Below are 19,351 nucleotides of genomic sequence, written 5' to 3'. Positions count from 1 at the left end.
CATGCATAGCATGAAGTTAAAAACACTTATTGGATGTAAGTTGCATACCAAAATTCCTTCAAACATTCTGCCACATTTTTTAGGAAACTAAAATTGGAATTCTAATCATTTGAATTAATATTTTTGGGTGATTACAATCATCCAGACTGGATTATATTTTTCTCAGTTCCTTTTTTCATGCTATAACATTCCTTGTTACCACTTCAATGCAGATACTACCACTATAATTGTATTTACTCCAATTAGAAGATCATATATAGAATGAAAGCTAATACTTAATTTTTTTTTTAAATTTTGCAGCAGCTTTCTCTTTTGCAGTGATGAAATGTCATTTTTGCAGTAATTTGCAACACCAAAACTGATTTAAGCCTCTATTTTTCTATTGTTACATCCAATAAGTGTTTTAACATAGTGCTATGCATGTAAGTTGCAAACTAAAAAGCCTTCAAACATTCCATCACATCTTTTTAAGGAAACATGTAGAATTCTAATGATTTTATTCTAATATTTTTGGGTGATTACAATCATCCACATTGGGTTATATTTTCCTCAGTTTCTTTTTTTCATGCTATAACATTACTATTAATTGCTTCAATGCAGATACTACCACTATAATTGTATTTATTCCAATTAGGAGATCATATACATAGAATGAAAGCTAATACTTTATTTATTTATTTATTCATTTTTAATTTTCAGCAGCAGCATCTTCTCTTTTGCAGTGGTTAAATGTATTTTGCAAAGCTAAAACTGATCTTAGCCACAATTTTTTTTACATTGTTACATCCAATAAGTGTTTGTAACATGTAAGTTGCATGCTAAAAAGCCTTCAAACATTCCACCACATCTTTTTTTAGGAAACATGTAAAATTATAATGATTTTAATCTCATATTTTCGGGTGATTACAATCATCCAGGCTGGGTCACGTTTTTGTCGTATCCTTATTTTATGCTCTAACAGGCCTGTTTATCATTTTAGTGCAGATAATACCACTATATTTGTATTTATTCCAATCAGAAAATTATATATAGAATGAGTAAAAAATAGAATGAAAGATAGCGCTCAATATTTTTAGTTATTTTAAACCAATGTGATTCAGTCGACATGGGAAACATTTGGAATAACATTAAATTGTGAATCTGTGCTTATTTTCTCCCTTTTTGTCATGGTAATAGGTGCTATTGTTGTCCTGTGCTTTCTGTGGAGCCATTGTTGGATTGTACATTCCAGTTGTGTCTGAATAAGAGCACAGGGGTGGTGTTTATTTACCCTCTTCTTTACACGTTCAGCCAAACCTAAATAATTATTAATACATGAAGAGCTGAACAAGATACGCAGCCCATGAGGGTGACAGTGATCAGACAGAACAATCATTTACATCCAGATTCATCAAAGATTCAGTTTGTGAGCGGTTTAGCTGTGGAATGCGTACCATATTATGAAAGGAGGAGGGGGATCCGCTGTGATTTATGTGTTGTGTCACTAAAACCACCATGAAACAAACCCCTAAAGTATGAGTTTAGCTCGTGAAATATACTGAGATACAGACTTTTAGTTACAGCCTGTATTGACTGTTTCTTTTACAGTTTTATTTAGTACTTGGTGACCTCTGTGCTTCTGTCTGTGCTGACTTCTTTGTTGTTCTTCTTGGTTCAACAGGGCTGGTTTAGGTCTTTTGAAAATGTTTCGTCTCTCATCCAATAGACTTCTTCAGTTCTAAGAACTGGTGGAAGAAACTGGACTTATAAACCTGCAGGGGAAGTGGTCTGTGTAGGTGTTAATGAACTTACAGTCGCGGAAAAATTTATTAGACTGCCCTTGTTTTCTTCAATTTCTTGTTCATTTTAATGCCTGGTACAACTAAAGGTACATTTGTTTGGACAAATATAATGATAACAACAAACATAGTTCATTAGAGTTTAATTTCAGAGCTGATATCTAGATGTTTTCCATGGTTTTCTTGATAATAACCAAAATGACTTAAGTTCTTACATCAGTATCTATGGCATTGTACTGACAAAAACAGTGCTTTTTGGCATCCCATGTTTTCTTTTCTGTCTGTTTTAGTCACATGATACACACAGAAGTTAGTATTTGATTGCATAACCATTGTTTTTGATGACTTTTGATGGTCCAATAAGTGTTAGGGCCATAGAGAGGGTGTGACCCTGGGGGTAGGGTCGTTGGTGGGTATTGTGTGTGAGTTTTGGGGTTGCTGACAAGAGGGATGGGTGACTGTCCAAATCCCTCAGGGGAATACTGACATACTGACCTTATGTGCTTGTAGGAGGGGGGGTCAGAGTGACACTGACAGCTGCAACAACCATCAGCAAGAGATACAGAACATTTCAGTTTGTTTTTTTATTTTGCAGTGGCAGCAGCTTTTTGCTTTTCTTATGCAGCAGTGATATGTAATTTTTGCAGTACTTTGCAAAGCTAAAATTGATCTTAGCCCCTATTTTTTTTAACCCATAAAAACCCAGTGTGACTTTTGTGACACTTCCAAAATGAAATTTTCTCTCTATTTAACCACTCTTAAGTGATTTATTACCATTTATTGCAATATTATCCTTTGTACTTTGTGTTTCTACAATAAAAATCAGGTATTTTCCCATGTTTAATTTACTGGTCATGTAGATGTTCATAAAAGCTCATATTAAAGTTAATTGCCATAATATCAGAAACAGAGCAAAATGAAGAAAATTTGACGTTTTCAACAAAATTTATCATTATCTGAACATAAACCAAATGTGTCCATCTACTGTCATTGATCCAACTCCATGGGTTTTACTGTTGAATCAATGTTGTAGAAGATGACGGTGTTTCCATGGTAACTATAGAGCCTCTGAAAGTCCAAATGGGTGACATCTGATGACCATGAAAAGATGACAAACTGTATTTTACACCAATTATTTTCATGCATTGAGAGGATTAGTGGATTAGAAGTTATTAAACATTTTATATTGGTAGATGATTTTGGTGGCCAGTGGTTGTTTGGGTCTACACCTGGCTTTTCTGCCTCTGTCCATAATAATATACATTATATAGCCTAAATGTAATCTAAAATTAACATTTATTTGCAACATAGTATAGCAAACTATTACATGATCAAAAACAAATTAATTTTAGCAAAAAAAAGTCTCTGTTTTAAATGTCTGGGGTTGCTAGAAATTTGTGATATTAAAATGGGGTTTTGAGTCAAAAAAGGTTGGGAACCATTGGATTAACATTATACTTTCACATACAGTAACAATAATAAATGAGTACACACTTGATCATGTGACCCAACAAGCGGCATGAAATATCTCAACACATGGTTCATTCATAATTTATTATTCCAGGCTCAGACATGACAGAGAATGCACAGGCTGGTTGCTTTCAGATCTTTTTTTATGTTCACACAGTTATGACTTTCATCAGTGGTTTGGTTTTAAGGATTAAATCTGCAGGAATGTTCATGCTTCGTTGCAAGTCAGGGTTATGAAGGTGCCACCTACAAATGCGATTAATCCACTTCCTCAATGGTGGGTCCAGTGGATCCTCCGCCGCTTGGAGCACCGCCTGCTCCGGGGAATCCACCCGGCATCCCACCAGGCATCCCGCCCGGCATTCCACCAGCGCTCTGATACAGTTTAGTGATGATTGGGTTACACACCTTCTCCAGCTCCTGTTGCTGATGTTCATATTCATCCCTCTCCGCAGTCTAGGAAGTGAAATAAAATACACAGATATTATTCTAATTGGAATAAATCCAGGAACACGTTAGGCTCAGTTTAAAGTCTGGCATTGTTGCGGCAGGGATGGGGATGATATTTTACAAATACTACTGGATACATCAGTGTTTTATGAAATGATAAAGGAAGAATATGACCGACAGATTTTTATTCCAAGGAAATCAAATAGGAAACATCTGCGGAGATCATAAGACAAAATTAAATTCCTCTACAGATGCTGTTCTCAAAATGGGTTGTGGAGCTGTTTGTATTACCACATAATAACGCGAAATATGGCATGTAAATTAATTTTCTTGATTAAAATTTCCTGACCTTGCCAAAGCCGTAGCAAACACTGACAAAACATAAGTTATGAAAACGTAGACATAAACTAGACATTAACATCATGAAAGAAGAAAAATGATGCAAAGATTCTTATTAAGCGTTGCATTTATGCATTTACATGATGTTATGGATAAAGACTGATTTGATTTAGGTAAAAAAACATCATTAAAAAAGCATCAGGAAATGGGCTAAAAGAAGATGAAGACAGCTGAATGTTGATCTTATGTGTTCAAGTGACAAAGCGTGTTTTACTTCCATCTATAGTCAGGTCTATAATTGTTTTTTGGACAATGACACAAATTTACAGTGGTTGTAATTCCTAAATTGTTAATGCAATATTTTTGTTAAACCCCTTGAATTAAAGCTGAAAGTCCACACTTCAGTCACATGTTGTTTGCTTCATTTCGGGACAACTATGGTGGTTCACAGAGAAAAAAAAGCAAAACATGTGTCCCTGTCCAAATATTTATGGATCTGACTAGATGTCTGTATATTCCTCCTTCTAAGGTTTGTCCATATTTAGTACCATTAATTTGGCTTACATTGCAATTTCATTTATTTCTGCAGGTAGTCATGCAACCACAAGAGGTCACCAAATGACTGTAGGTATGTGAATATGGGTTGATTAAATCTGTCATTTTCATTGGGAGTTCAGTTGTCACTTCTGCTACAGCGCCACTGTATCTGTTCTTACCTGGTTCTTGTCCAACCAGCTGATAACCTCATTACATTTGTCCAAGATCTTCTGCTTGTCATCATCACTGATCTTGCCGGCGAGTTTCTCATCCTCCACAGTGGACTTCATGTTAAATGCATACGACTCCAGGCCGTTCTTAGCCGACACCTTGTCCCTCTGGACGTCATCCTCTGCCTTGTATTTCTCAGCTTCCTGGACCATGCGCTCAATATCTTCCTTGCTGAGACGACCTAGAATAAAAAATTACATACGAATCAATGAATCATCCAGTGGAGGGAAAACACAGCAGCGTTATTTGATGCTCTTTTTTTTTGTGTTTGTTTTATTGTACCTTTGTCATTGGTGATGGTGATCTTGTTCTCCTTGCCAGTGCTCTTATCGACAGCAGAGACGTTTAGGATACCATTCGCATCAATATCAAAGGTCACCTCGATTTGAGGAACACCACGAGGGGCAGGAGGGATGCCCGTCAGCTCAAATTTACCCAGCAAGTTATTGTCCTTCGTCATGGCACGTTCACCCTCATAAACCTGTTGGAAGTGTTGAACATAAGCAGTGGGCCAAAATGTATCCACATGCAGAACAACTCATTTCATCTTTATTATAAAAGCCCAGTGGCCTCTGTGTACATGCATGTAACAAATAATAATAATAATAATAATAATAATAATAATAATAATAATAATAATAATAATAATAATAATAATATGCCTTTCAAGTCACCCATGGTCACCTTACAGACAATAAAAAGCCTAAAATAACAACATGAAACATAATTAAGACAAAACATCAGCCTAAAACAAGTGTAGTGCACAGTGTCCAGTCAGAGTGAACATGCCAGTGCCAATGTATAGAAGAGTAATGTAAAAGGAAGAGGGACATATATTATTAATAATATTGTGGGGAGAGGGAGTGGGATTAAATAAGTTATACTTCTTTCCACCCCTTTTCGGGCATGTAAATGGAATTATTGTGCTTTTCTTCTGACTAAGATTGTTATGATTCTTGATATTTGTATTATTATGTATGTTTTGCAAGTGCATATATGTTAAATTTCATTGCATGTTCGGAATAAATCACTAAATGTGCCGTGTGTGAGAGGGATTCTCACAAAATCCAGAAAGAGCTGACTGCTTCAGTTTGGCATACCAATGTATTTTTGGTCATGGAATACGTTGATAAGACCAATATTTCAGGAGATATTAGTAATTTTGGAATACAATAGCCTTACAATGACATTGCTATGGCCATAATACTTTGGCGGTGACTGCTGGACAAATGCGGTACAGCGTGCACAAATACACAACAGCATAAAAACTACCACATCTAGAACCTGTGGATTCTCTCGGGTCAGCCTGCTAGTTCATTCATATGTTGGATAAGTGACCATTAAAAGAGCTCCATGTAATATGTGTACTGAACAATATTCAAAACTGACTTCAAACTATCATTAGAAATTGGAATGTAATGTTCTGTCAATAGTCACTTTTCCATTGACCCTCAAATTGCGCAAATATAACTTGTGTGTAAAAATTTACTTAATGAAAAATGGACAATTTTGCCAAAACTCTTGTTTTTTTCGTTACAAACCCTTCTTAAAACCAATCTTTTCTCCTTGGCCTTTGAAACCATGTGAGATGTTTGAATGCATTATTTTTATACAGTTGTTTTATTTGGTATTGCTTTATTGTTTTGTTTTGTTTTTTGTTGCTGTTTTTAAATTGTACAGCTTTTTATATTTTTTAATCTATTCTTGTATTTTATTCTTTTATTCAGGTTTTAGCTATTCTGCTGTATTTTTATTTATTTATTTACTTTTAATCTATTCTTGTATTTTACTCTGTTATTTTGGTTTTATTTATTTTTCTATACAGCACTTTGGTCCACTGTGGTTGTTTTAAAGCGCAAATAAAGTTGGATTGGATTGGATTGGATTGGATTGGATGAAGGTTTTTGCGCTGGTAAGAAGTGGTTTTTCGGGCGTAGTGCAATTGGTATATCACACAAAACTGCAATGGAAAGACCTTTATCTGCAACTAGAGACACATGAATAAAAAAATGGATGTTGACGGACGTTACAACAAGTGAAGAAGAGTTTTAAAAGAAACATGGTGCAGTATGACACACCAGGAAAACAAATCATTTTTGAATTTAGTACGGGATAGAGGGGTAATATAAGATAATAATTTGAAGTTTCCGTTTGTTGATCAATGATTCAGATTGAACTGTGACTGTTCTGACCTTGTTTGGACAATTCCGAACAGATCTTCAGTTCAGCTACTGATAACACAAACCATACAGAAAATGGAGGTGATTTGTGGTTTTACTGTGGCAGAGCTAAGCTAACAGAGCTATAATGTAAACCATCAGAGATATAAGACGTAGCATTGCTGTTGATAGAGTGTCCTTTACCTGGATGAGCACACCAGGCTGGTTGTCAGAGTAGGTGGTGAAAGTCTGGGTCTGCTTGGTGGGAATGGTTGTGTTACGCTTGATCAGGACAGTCATGACACCTCCAGCGGTCTCGATACCCAGAGACAGAGGGGTGACGTCCAGAAGCAGCAGGTCCTGGACATTCTCAGACTTGTCTCCAGACAAGATGGCGGCCTGGACAGCTGGAGATATGAGTGAAAGATTAGATGGCTTCAGTGTTTGACTCTAAGTTCAAGCCTGATGTAAATGGAGAGTCGGTTTGTCTGTGAAGGACAAGAACGTAAACAGTACACTTCCCTCTAAGATATACGCTCTATTTAGGAGCAGAAACAGGAAGCAAAAGGTATTATTAGCACAAACTGAACGTGTCCTTCTCCTGTTACACGATTTAGGTTCTGCGTCTTACTTATCTATTCATATGTACTGTTTCTAAATTGATTCAGTTACAGCTTAACTTCATTAATCCCTAAGGAAAATATGTTTGCATCCTTCAGCTCAAGACAAGAAACAAAAAACAATCAGAAAAATGAGTTAATCCGTTGAAATGACTTGTCTAATGCAAAGTCTCTGATCTAAAAATGAATTATACTGTGGTAAGATTTAGTACCAGCTCCGTAGGCCACAGCTTCATCAGGGTTGATGCTCTTGTTGAGCTCTTTTCCATTAAAGAAGTCCTGGAGCAGTTTCTGGATCTTGGGGATACGGGTGGAGCCACCAACCAGTACGATGTCATGAATCTGAGACTTGTCCATTTTGGCATCGCGGAGTGACTTCTCCACAGGGTCCAAGGTGCCACGGAAGAGGTCAGCGTTGAGCTCCTCGAAACGAGCCCTGGTGATGGAGGTGTAGAAGTCCACTCCCTCGTACAGAGAGTCGATCTCGATGCTGGCCTGGGTGCTGGAAGACAGGGTGCGCTTTGCCCTCTCACAGGCCGTACGCAGACGACGCACAGCCCTCTTGTTGTCGCTGATGTCCTTCTTGTACTTGCGCTTGAACTCTGCGATGAAGTGGTTCACCATGCGGTTATCGAAGTCTTCCCCGCCGAGATGAGTGTCTCCAGCGGTGGACTTGACCTCGAAGATGCCGTCCTCAATGGTCAAGATGGACACGTCAAAGGTGCCGCCACCAAGATCGAAGATGAGAACGTTCCTCTCAGATCCAACCTGACACACCAGAGACATTTGAGCTTTTATAAGTTCTTTTATACGGAACATTGTGTGAATGAATGAATGAATGAATGAATGAATGAAATCTTTATTCTCAAACACTGTAATGTGTTTGAAATGGAATTTAACTCATTGCAATCTATATTAATACAACATGTATATATGATTATATCAATCAATATGATTATTATCACATAATTTTACATCATAATTACTAACAAACCCATATAAATACAATATACAATCTGCTTTAATTTATAACTATATACACATTATGTACCTTCCTATAATTTATACCATATATGGCTATTTCAGTTATGTTTCTTTATGCAACAAACTATATTAGATTATATAAATACAATACATAAAAAATCTAATATATACATACATTCCACTATACATTAGCCAAGCCATATCTATATTACACTCCATACCACCTTAGAGGGGGTTATATTTTGCTAAACCCACTTTTATTAGTCTTTGGTTCATTTATTTGTGTATTTGGACCCTAATAGTTCCAGAAGTTTGAATTTGAACCCTCCAGGTGCTGCAAAGCTATCTTTATATTCATTTTGGCAAAAATCGAGTGGATTTCTACAACCCATTTTAATTCCTTCTTAATTTGTTAAGTTTCATAAAAAGTTACATCACAACATTTGTACACATAAAGTCAAGCCTTTCGACAAACATTCTGACGATTACCTAAAATGTTCAGTTGTTGGTTGTATTAACAAACTCAGAGTGCACAGTCAACAACCTGGAAGGGGGTTGGGTCATGTGCATTTAAAGGGCCAGCACTCAAAATGGCCTTTTTCGTGTCATTACTCAGAAATATGGTTGAAGATGGACCTGTGGAGTTTAATTAATGAAGAATTCAGACCCAAGCATAGCATTTACAGTTTATGTAGACCACAGGGAAATGTCTGAAAATGCATAATTCCATTTAAAAAAGCAAAATATCACTCCTTTAAAGTCATCACAGTTAACATCCACCCTCTTCCATAAACTTCTTCAGCAAAAGTTAATTTTTTCTTAAGTGATTAATTTTTATACATTCTTTAAACTCCACAAATTATCTGCACATATTGTTATTCAGATTCTTTTCGTTCATATCTTGAGTTGTTTCAAATTAAGTTCTCCTCTTAAGTTATATCACCTTCTTTCTATAAACATTTTTAGTATATTACCCATAAGATTATTCCTTGCCTTGTACATTATTTGTGCGGTGTTGAATTTGTCCACATCCATAAATTTCAGTGTCTTCTATATGCTGCTTTTAATGACACTCTCACCTTTTTGTCTAATCCATAAGCGATGGCTGCAGCTGTGGGCTCATTGATGATTCTCAGCACATTCAGACCGGAGATAGTTCCTGCATCTTTGGTTGCTTGGCGCTGGGAGTCATTGAAGTACGCAGGCACTGTGATCACAGCATTTGACACTGACTACAAAATGACATAAGGTAAGTCATTAGTTGATCTGTCACCGTTTTATCCATATTTACAGATTTGTCCAGTGTTATAACGTCACCTTTCCAAGATAGGCTTCAGCAATCTCCTTCATCTTTGTTAGAACCATGGATGAGATCTCCTCAGGATAGAATGTTTTGGTTTCACCTTTGTACTCAACCTCCACTTTGGGGCGTCCACTGTCACTTATTATGTTAAATGGCCAATGCTTCATGTCAGCCTGAACCACTGGGTCCTCAAATCTTCTGCCGATCAAACGTTTAGCATCTGCAAAAAAAAAAAAAAAAAAAAAAAAAAAAGGAAAACACTTGCTTTATGTCTTAGTTTATTCATATATTCAGTCTTTTTTATTTCAGGATTATCAGTTTCCAAACATATGACAGAAGGAGCATGTTGTACTTCAAGTAAATTATGAGAAAAAAAAATATCTGTAAAATCTGTCATCTTCACATAATTCAGTGCTCTGTTGTTAAATGTAAAATATGGGTAAGCATCAAGTATTTCCAAGTGTGTGCACATGTAACTGTAAGTGGGACGTGCATGAGAATAATCTCAGGAAATAAAGTAAAAAAAGGACTGGTTGCGTGGAAAATGTTCTTGACTTTTTGACACAACATGAAGAAGTCATTAAAATATTTTTTGATGTTGGCATGGAAAGCCATTATGGTGAGGCAGGATTGAAAATTGCTTATTTATGAAGGTTTTTACTTCAGAAAGATGAGGATGCTGCATAATTTTTTTTTGGAGAAATAGAAGAAGCTATTGAAGTGAACTGTAATTTGGACTTGAGTGGACATTAATTATTGTTACATGACAGAACTAGGAAAAGAAATCTATGTATCTGCACAGGAATGCCATCTCATTCTCATTTTAATTCTTTGTGAGTGCTTTATTTGGTCTATTACAGACCAGTCGTATGTAAAGATTTGAGCTAAAAAAAAAAAGGAATGGAAGTAAAAGGCGAAAGGGAGGATCAGAAGAGATTTCTAACCATCATTTTTACATAAGCAATACAGTTTTTCATGTGTTTTCAGTTAAAAGATGTAAGGAAAACTCTTAAAGGACATAATTACAGATGAAGAAATGATGGAGGAAATTTGTGATAATTAGATAATTCCACTATGTCCAGTGTCGAAAACACACAGACATTAGTATTTGGTGATTTATGTCAGACCACTAAAAGTCACATTTTACTCCCATATTGATGTGGATATAAATAAATGATCCGCTCAGACAACATAAGATCAGAGTTCAATAATTCACATCACGTATCAGTTCACTCTGCTCTAATCTTACCAAAGACTGTGTTGGTGGGGTTCATGGCAACCTGATTCTTGGCTGCGTCCCCGATGAGCCTCTCGCTGTCGGTGAAGGCCACATAGCTGGGCGTGGTCCTGTTGCCCTGGTCGTTGGCGATGATTTCAACTTTGCCGTGCTGGAAGACACCTACGCAGGAGTAGGTGGTCCCCAGATCAATGCCAACTGCAGCCCCTTTGGACATGGTTTCTCTGAAAAAGTGAACAAAGTCAGTGTTGATTTTATTCCATTAGGGGGCAGCATAACTCATCATATTACAGGTCAAATGTTCATGCTCATGACATAATTTTCTTTTTCATCATCTGACTAGTTTGTAACTACTTACAGAGAGCTTTCTGGTATGAATTCAGACACTTCTATACTTGTTTTTTTTTTTATACTTTCAACATGTTCAGAGCTTTTTCAGTTTAGTTTCTACACATATCCTCCTGAGACCCAGCAATGCATTTTTGTCCTGTGTAGTGGACAAGAGTTTCACAGCTTTACTTTAAAATAAATAATTAAAAAAATATCCAATGAAAAGGACATTATATGAAAATAATTTATTTTAAATGTATCAGTAACAACTGTTGCATGATGCTGTTTCCAATAAACGCAATTATTTAATGTAAAATGGCGAAAATGTTTACTTACTGGGTCTCAGGAGGATATGAGAGAAATATTATTATCATTCTCCTTCCCCAGTATTAACCTGCAGTGCTTTTTTGTCTTCTATAGGTGACAAGAGTTTTACAGCTTTGCTTAAAAAAAAGAAAAAGAAAACCCACTGTCCACTGCAAAGGACATTCCATAAAATTGAATAAATAAATAATGTGTCTGAAAAAACAGTTATGCTGTGTCCAATCAAGACAATTATTTAATGTAAAAAAAACAAAAAAACAAAAAAGAACTTTTACTTTCTAGGGTCTCAGGAGGTTAAACTGATTTCCAACTAAATGTAAGAGACAAAATCAGTCTCTCTCTTTTTTTTTTTTTTAAATTTATACAAGCATCTGTACTTTTACATGAGTAATTAATGTGTCACCTCTGCTGTGTTATTCCCCTCACAGATCACCCGTAAAAAAAATTTCATGTTTAGCAGGCAACAGAATTAACAGAACCTAACAGAACTCCAATTCCAGTCGACTGTTGTTATAAATGGTGTTGGCAGACACTTTTCTGACAGCTCTGGCTTCTGTTTCCTTTCAGGTGTAGCCTACAGTGCACTGTAACAGGATAGTGCCTGCCACGGATCAAATGCCAGAGACAGGCAGCCATTTTAGACCGCATAAGCAAATTATGGTCTGCATAAACAAACTGCGGTAAAACAGCCAAATGGACAAGAAGTGCATTAGAGGAAGCTGAAGTTGAATGATTCCCGGATCCCTGGACATTTCACTCATGTGATTTTTCTGTTTTTTGTACAGAGTTGGATTGTGAAGCCTGAGAATGCATTATGCACCATCATGCTGAAGTAGGATTTCCAAACTGCTGATCACTGGACAATCTTGCATCTGGAGACACAAGCAGTTAGTTACACCTCCCCCCACCGCCTGGGACTCTGAAGGACAATAAAGTTGCCCTACTGCAGTATCCTGCTGCTCCTGTGTCTCTGCGCAAAGTTGCATGCACTGGTCAGAGTTGGATGTTTTTGCGGTCAGTCAATGCAGATTTTAGACATGTCAAATAGTAATTGTGAACCTTTAATTCAGGATTTTTATTATGACTTTGTATGTATATGTATATGGATAAGCACTGCAGTTCATGGTAATAATGTACTGAAAACAGATAAAATCATAAAACTCACTGCTGAATACCACACTCACTATGACATGAGTTTTATTATGGGGAGTAGAATGACACATGTAGCATGAGACATACATGCACATACAGTATAATGCATGACTGGAAACTGAGATGCACCATAGAGCTAAGATTATTAAAGGACAGAGTATCATCTTACCTGGATGCTGTGGGCTAAGGATGCTGCAGTGTGATTCTGTTCTCTCCTTATGAACACAGGAGATAAATGCCGGTTGGTCTGCTTCTGGAGTCTTCCCCACAGTGCAGCAGCCAATCAGATTTAAGAGCAGCGTGAGCTTCCAGCACATTCTTGCACTGTCTGAAGCCTCCTCCTGCGATTGGACAAAAAACAGCAGCTGTGGAGACAGAAAGGTGGAGGAAGTTCTAGGGCTTTCCTCGATTAATAGGTGGGATTTTGTTAAAGTACAGTATAAGTAGCAATTCCAGGTTTTTAGTATTAACTGTGGCTCACTACTTTATTCACAACTTGAACTGAGTATTTTCCTCATTTATATGTGTTATTTTATTTGCTTTATGGGCTATGCATTTGTGTTATACATCAGTTTTCCTAATCTGTTTACTATTGGTTATTTGCAGTATTAGGACTCTCAGATGTAACTTTATCATTAAGGAAGCCAAAGTAAAGTGTTATGTTGTATAAATGTGAGATGGGGGTAGAGTTAAATAGGTTTTCTTCCTCCCACTCCTTTTTGAACAGAACATATTGAATTTACTTTGTTAACACTAGCGCACATGGCAATTGCTATATTGCCTTGATTGCCTTTATTTATTAATGTATTTGCTCTAATATTAGTTCTATGTACACATAAAAATGTTTTGTTTTATCTTCTGCTCAAAACAAATAAATGAATGAATGAATGAATGAATGAATGAAATTAAATTAATATTATGCTAATACTGCCAAATATTATTACTTTTATTAACAATGAACTACTTTGTAATAAAAGTTATTACAAAAGTGACTGTTCACTTTGAATATTCCTTAGAGATAAATAAACTATGTATGCTTCTTAACAAATTAACTCTAAGTGAAACAATAATGAAAACGGGTCTGGTAAATTACAGTGCCGTCATTGTCTACAACAAATCTATTTAACAATCATTTTACAATAAATAACATCTTTTCTTACATTTTATCTTTATTTACTTCAAATATATTTTTTTACTCGTGTTTTTTTCAGATTTATACTTCAAAAGTGTATTTCTACTTGTACTCTTCTGTTGTTTATCCAGTGTTTTAATATAGTTTTTGTTTCATTTCATTAGTTATACTTATTCTGGTTTATTATTGACTGTACTTTAGGGAATCACTTTACTCTGATCGAACTCACAAGATGACGTGCAAATAAATTTTCTCCAACTGACAAAGCGTTACATATGTAAGTGTCGGATCCTAAATTGGAAAAAAAGAAAAGAAAAAAACCTCTGTTTTCATGAAAAAGGAAACATCCTCTTTGTGTAACATAAGACAGTAATGTTATATGTAAAGTGCTGATGGGCACCATTAAAAATCTTTACATAATATGTTGTAGCGAGGTGCAAACACTGACCAGAATGAACAGACTTATGTAAGAGTACATGTCAGCTTTTGACGCTTTTACAATAGTTTTTTCCTCTCTATTGTTAGTAATGGGTTAGTTTGTTCTTTATGCCTATTTTATGGGTCTAAGCCACAGACAGACGTGGTAATCTGAGTCCATCGTTACAGGTGAATCTATGTCTGCAGCTTCTAATGCATCAGCATCATTACGTTACACACTGTCTCTTTTATCTGTCGCTTCACAATGACCTAATGTCTCCGTTAATATTTAGTAAAGAGCTTGCAGCGCAGATGAAGGTCACAAAGGGTTCCACGAGAGCAAAACTGTCATAAAAATACTAAAAAGGAGCAAGCAATGAAATAGGTCAATATATAATTGAGGGACTTTTTGAGTTACCTTTACAGGGTAACATAGTTGGCAGGTATAGTTGATATTTTTGCTGTTTTCAGGCCTAAAACTGACATAACCATAACATCACATGGCATTTTTACAGAAAGATTCTTCTAAATATCATATAGGCTATATAATTGAGTAAAATTAAAATTGACATACTGTTGACATAAGAGTGCGATAAATACACACTTGACACACAGTACTTTATATTAAATAACTAAGAAAGAGGAGAAAGAATGTATCTTGGAGTCTCGCCAGTGTTTTCTTCAGGAGGAAATGACATCATGTGGAGCAGGTCATGCGATTTGGAATTAACACACTTCCTTGAGAGGTGTTTTTGTAATGGGTAACTTAGTAGAAAGTGATTTCTCGGACACAGATACAATTTGTTATTTTCCTTATAAAATTTGTTATATTGTCAAAAAAGAAATATCAGTCATGATCATGTTGATTATCTCAACTTATACAAAGCACACAATCAAAACAATTTTTGAAAAAGCTCATTTTATTATTGTTTAGCTAATTAGAAGGTGGTTGCAATTAAATTTGAAAGGTTATTTAGTTGACATTTTAGTATATTTAGTCATTTATTAATAATTTATTAATAAGTGATTGTTTCCGTAATTAAATAATTATGGAATTTGTAAAGACATGATAATAATGAACATAAAAAAACATTAGTTTTGTTTTTTACTTTTAATAAAGATGTATGCAAGATATATCCCATGGACTTCAGAAGTTCCTCAATTATATATTGACCCAAATTTAAGTAGAAACAGACCTTGAGAACACACGAAACTTTACAGAATCTAGCAAGTCAATGTAGGGATTTCATTTGCACAGGCTCCACATAAGGGTATGTTATATTTTACCTACTATTTGTGTTTATTTCATTTGCAACTCCTACACAAGCATTTTCTGAAACTGTATATTAAATATACTAACTGTACCTTTAACATGATGGAGAGGAGAAGTCTAAAACTTCCCAACCAACTTCTATCCATCAGTGAATAACAATTAAAAACAGGTCTAGTCTAACTATCCTGTCTGTGTCCCTTGTTGTGCCGAATTCTGCTCCCTGCTGGAAACTGCTCCCCCTTCCTAAGCCAGTTATGAAGAGGACAATGTGCACCAAATTTACCCTGTCACAATTTGCTGAGAAATGCTTCCTGCTCACCCTGATTTATTAATTTTTCTCTTTTCTGACTGTAGGGTATGGAATTAATTGTGAATTATAACACCATCATAGCTGTTTAGCAATTAAATAATTGATAATATTGTAAGGTATTGCAGTTATAGTTTTTTTTTTTTTTTTTTAAATCTGTTTAATATTAACGAATGTGCAAACTGTAAGATATATAAAACTTTCAAACGTTAAATCTTAAATAGACAACACACAAAATATACAACAATAAAAACAGATACTACCAAAAACTACATCACCCTTGGCTGGGGATGCAGTTTTCGGCAGGGAGCAGAATTCGGCAAAGCTCACTGCTCCTAATGTTTGCCATGAGCTAATGCTAATGCTAATGCTAAGTACTTTGAGTGTGTATGAGGGTTGGTAAAAAGCAAATTTCCCTACAAAAATGACGCTTGTTATAGCCGACAGTCGGATATTCGGGACAAACCGTTTCCATAACGGAAGCTGCCGAGATAGCGTATGTATTCCCCAGTGCCGGTTCGGGTATACTCGACATGTTTCTATGGAACCTTTGGCAGATACTTGTTTCTCGTACAACCGTTTGGAGTGACACTTACGTCCGGAAGAAGGAAGCGACGCGGGAAACAAGGCTATAAGTTTGTAGCAATTATTTATGTGGTAAGTCGTACTTAGATGAAAATACTTCTTATCTTATAATGTGCTTCTACAGCTGACATATTGAAGTAGACATTACATATACTTTAAAGTTGTTTGAATATATATTTAATTTAATATATATAGCAACATTCAGCTATAATGGTAGCAGTGCTAGCTGAACAATGCTTTGTTTACATGGCTTTCAGCACTCACGCGCATTTTCTGTAGGAAATGCTATTCTAGTTCATTTCTCTAATCATAAATTTAGAATGCCGGGATATAAATGCAATTTCTGCCCTGTATTTTTACGCAGACCAAAATGAGCACGTCGGTGTTTAATGCGAAGGAAGCTGGACTAAACACTAGAGTTCTACCAAACGAGAGCGACGACAGCTGTCTGAGTGACAGCGGGGGCAGCGATGACGAATGTGTGCCTAAAACAGGTGATGAAAACGGCAGGAATAATGCTATAGTTTTGTGTAGAGTTACAGCTTTTTGTTAACACATGCCCATATTTTTACGAATGTTACCATGAGTATGTTGTATATATGATATAAATAAAAATGTGTACACTTTTCAATAGAGTTTTTTTTTCCTGCACCAGGTTATCACAACAGCAGTAGTGACATCACTGACAACAGCAGTGATGAGGACTCAGATGGACACAAGGGCCAAGCTGTACTTCCTAGCAACAGTCTGCTAGCTGCAAGAAAGAAGTCAGCTGCTGGTCCAAAAAGAAAAAGAAGAAAGGTGGTGTGGGAGACAGTAGACCCAAGTCAGTACTCTGCAAAACACGTTCCAACATGGGAAGCTTCTCTTCCAGAAAGTGAAACAATCAGAAGTCCCATTGAATATTTCAGAGACTTTTTTGATGCTGAACTTTTGGATGTTATTGTAGAGTATAGCAATCTGTATTGCAACCACCAAAATCCATTCTATGACCTGAAATTTGATAGGAACGAATTGGAGCAGTTCATTGGAACTCTTGTGTACATGAGTATTTTGCGCTTACCAAGATCTCGAATGTACTGGTCCAATATGTGTCGTGTACAGCAGGTGGCTGATGTGATGACCCGAGAAAGGTGGAACGAATTAAAAAATTTTCTTCATTTCAGTGACAACTCAGCACCCAACAACAGTGACAGGCTCTTCAAAATCAGGTCACTTATTGATTTCCTGCTCCCCAAGTTTCAAGCTTTGCCACAAGATCAGATGTTGTCTGTGGATGAACAAATAGTGCCATTCAAAGGCAGAACAAGTCTTAAACAGTGCATCTCCAAAAAGCTGTACAAATGGGGATACAAAATCTTTGTGCTGCGTGACTCTAAAGGTCTGGTGCACTCATTTGATATTTTTACAGGGAAAACTGATCCTGCACCAGGAGAAGAAGACATTGGGGAAAGCGGGAACATTGTGCTGAAGCTTGCACAAGTTATTGATGGTTCTGTCAATCACCTACTGTACTTTGACAAATGGTTTTCCTCGGTAGATTTGTTTGTTGCTCTTGCAAACAAGGGGATACTCGCCCTTGGCGCTTTGCAGCCAAATAGCTTGCAAGGATGCAGTTTCAGTACAGACATAGAGATGAAGGAGGGGGGAAGAGGGACATTTGAAGAGCAGCAGACTGTAGTCGACGAAGTGGAAATCAGAGCAGTTAAATGGTTCGACAAAAGATCGGTGATGGTTGCCAGTACTTTTGCCAGTGCCCAGCCTGTTATCAAAACAGAGAAATGGGATAGAAAGCTGAAAAATACAGTGTGCGTGGAATGTCCAAGTATCGTCGCTTTGTACAATCAGTTCATGGGCGGCATTGATGGTCTCGATGCACTCATTGCCTACTATCGCATCCACATAAGGACAAGGAAGTACTATCATAGGTTCTTTTTTCACTTTGTGGATATGGTCATTGCCAATAGCTGGTTGTTGTATCGACGTGATTGTGAGTCGATGGAGTTTTTGCAGAAGAAGCAGATGGACTTTGTTACTTTTAGAACATCTATTGCACATGCCCTCTGCATGCAAGGCAAAGATCTGTCAAAGAAGAGGGGGCTGCCTTCATCTGATGTGGAAAGAGAGTATCAAAAGAAGAAACGTCGAGGACCAGCTAAGGCTATTCCCACACCGGAAATCCGTTCAGATGCTGTGGGTCACTGGCCAGTGGTTGACAATGGGCGGCAACGCTGCAAATTCCCAATCTGCAATAAGCATACAGTGTTCAAATGTGTAAAATGTGACGTCCACCTTTGCCTCAACAAACACAACAACTGCTTCCGTGCATTCCACGAGTGAGTCTTTTGTGCAAAACAAAATCTAGCCAAATATAACAATGTAGGAGAAGTATTGCTCATCTGTTGTGTTTCTGTAAATTTTAGGATTTATTAGTTAAAAATGAAAAACTTGAGCTCTGTTTGACATTGTGTGTATGAGAGATAGATTTCCTTGCTACTTTTTCATGTACCTGTACATAATTTCCTCTGGGTTTAATAAAGTATTTTTGTTCTGGACCTGCTATTTAGTTCAGTTAGATGCGTCAGTGTGTTATGTGTTGTTAACCCCCCTTTTTATTTCACAACAGCATTCCCTGTGAGCTTAAAGATAGAAACTAAAATAAGAAGTATATAAATACATTTGAATAAGTCACACAATATCCACTACGATCCCGAAACCAAGAA

General features: G+C 36.5%; 2 protein-coding genes across 2 annotated transcripts; one reads left to right on the top strand and one right to left on the bottom strand.

Annotated features, from left to right (window-relative positions):
- Window positions 1–3,313: 3,313 nt before the first annotated feature.
- On the bottom strand, window positions 3,314–11,332 carry LOC115432901 (heat shock cognate 71 kDa protein). The gene is made up of 8 exons (XM_030153994.1): window positions 11,121–11,332; window positions 9,886–10,091; window positions 9,648–9,800; window positions 7,797–8,352; window positions 7,169–7,371; window positions 5,088–5,286; window positions 4,754–4,986; window positions 3,314–3,704 (listed from the first exon to the last, which is right to left on the bottom strand). The coding sequence occupies exons 1-8, from the start codon at window positions 11,323–11,325 to the stop codon at window positions 3,507–3,509; spliced, it is 1,953 nt and encodes a 650-aa protein (XP_030009854.1). The 5' UTR covers window positions 11,326–11,332; the 3' UTR covers window positions 3,314–3,506.
- A 5,306-nt stretch (window positions 11,333–16,638) lies between these two features.
- On the top strand, window positions 16,639–19,183 carry LOC115432902 (piggyBac transposable element-derived protein 2-like). Its single transcript, XM_030153995.1, has 3 exons — window positions 16,639–16,700; window positions 16,993–17,122; window positions 17,284–19,183. The coding sequence occupies exons 2-3, from the start codon at window positions 16,999–17,001 to the stop codon at window positions 18,966–18,968; spliced, it is 1,809 nt and encodes a 602-aa protein (XP_030009855.1). The 5' UTR covers window positions 16,639–16,700; window positions 16,993–16,998; the 3' UTR covers window positions 18,969–19,183.
- Window positions 19,184–19,351: the final 168 nt, after the last annotated feature.

This window comes from Sphaeramia orbicularis, chromosome 14 (assembly GCF_902148855.1).
Source record: "Sphaeramia orbicularis chromosome 14, fSphaOr1.1, whole genome shotgun sequence".
NCBI lineage: Eukaryota > Metazoa > Chordata > Actinopteri > Kurtiformes > Apogonidae > Sphaeramia > Sphaeramia orbicularis.
The sequence above is the reverse complement of the archived record's forward strand: the minus strand, read 5'-3'. Positions and strand labels throughout refer to the sequence as shown.

Excerpts from the sequence above, each read along its gene's own strand:
- LOC115432902 (XM_030153995.1), top strand. The coding sequence starts at position 16,999 with ATGAGCACGTCGGTGTTTAATGCGAAGGAAGCTGGACTAAACACTAGA. Across the intron at positions 17,123-17,283 it reads CGAATGTGTGCCTAAAACAG|GTTATCACAACAGCAGTAGT; the intron begins GTGATGAAAACG and ends TTCCTGCACCAG.
- LOC115432901 (XM_030153994.1), bottom strand. The coding sequence starts at position 11,325 with ATGTCCAAAGGGGCTGCAGTTGGCATTGATCTGGGGACCACCTACTCC. Across the intron at positions 8,353-9,647 it reads CTTATGGATTAGACAAAAAG|GTTGGATCTGAGAGGAACGT; the intron begins GTGAGAGTGTCA and ends CTGGTGTGTCAG. Across the intron at positions 5,287-7,168 it reads AGCCTGGTGTGCTCATCCAG|GTTTATGAGGGTGAACGTGC; the intron begins GTAAAGGACACT and ends CACTTCCAACAG.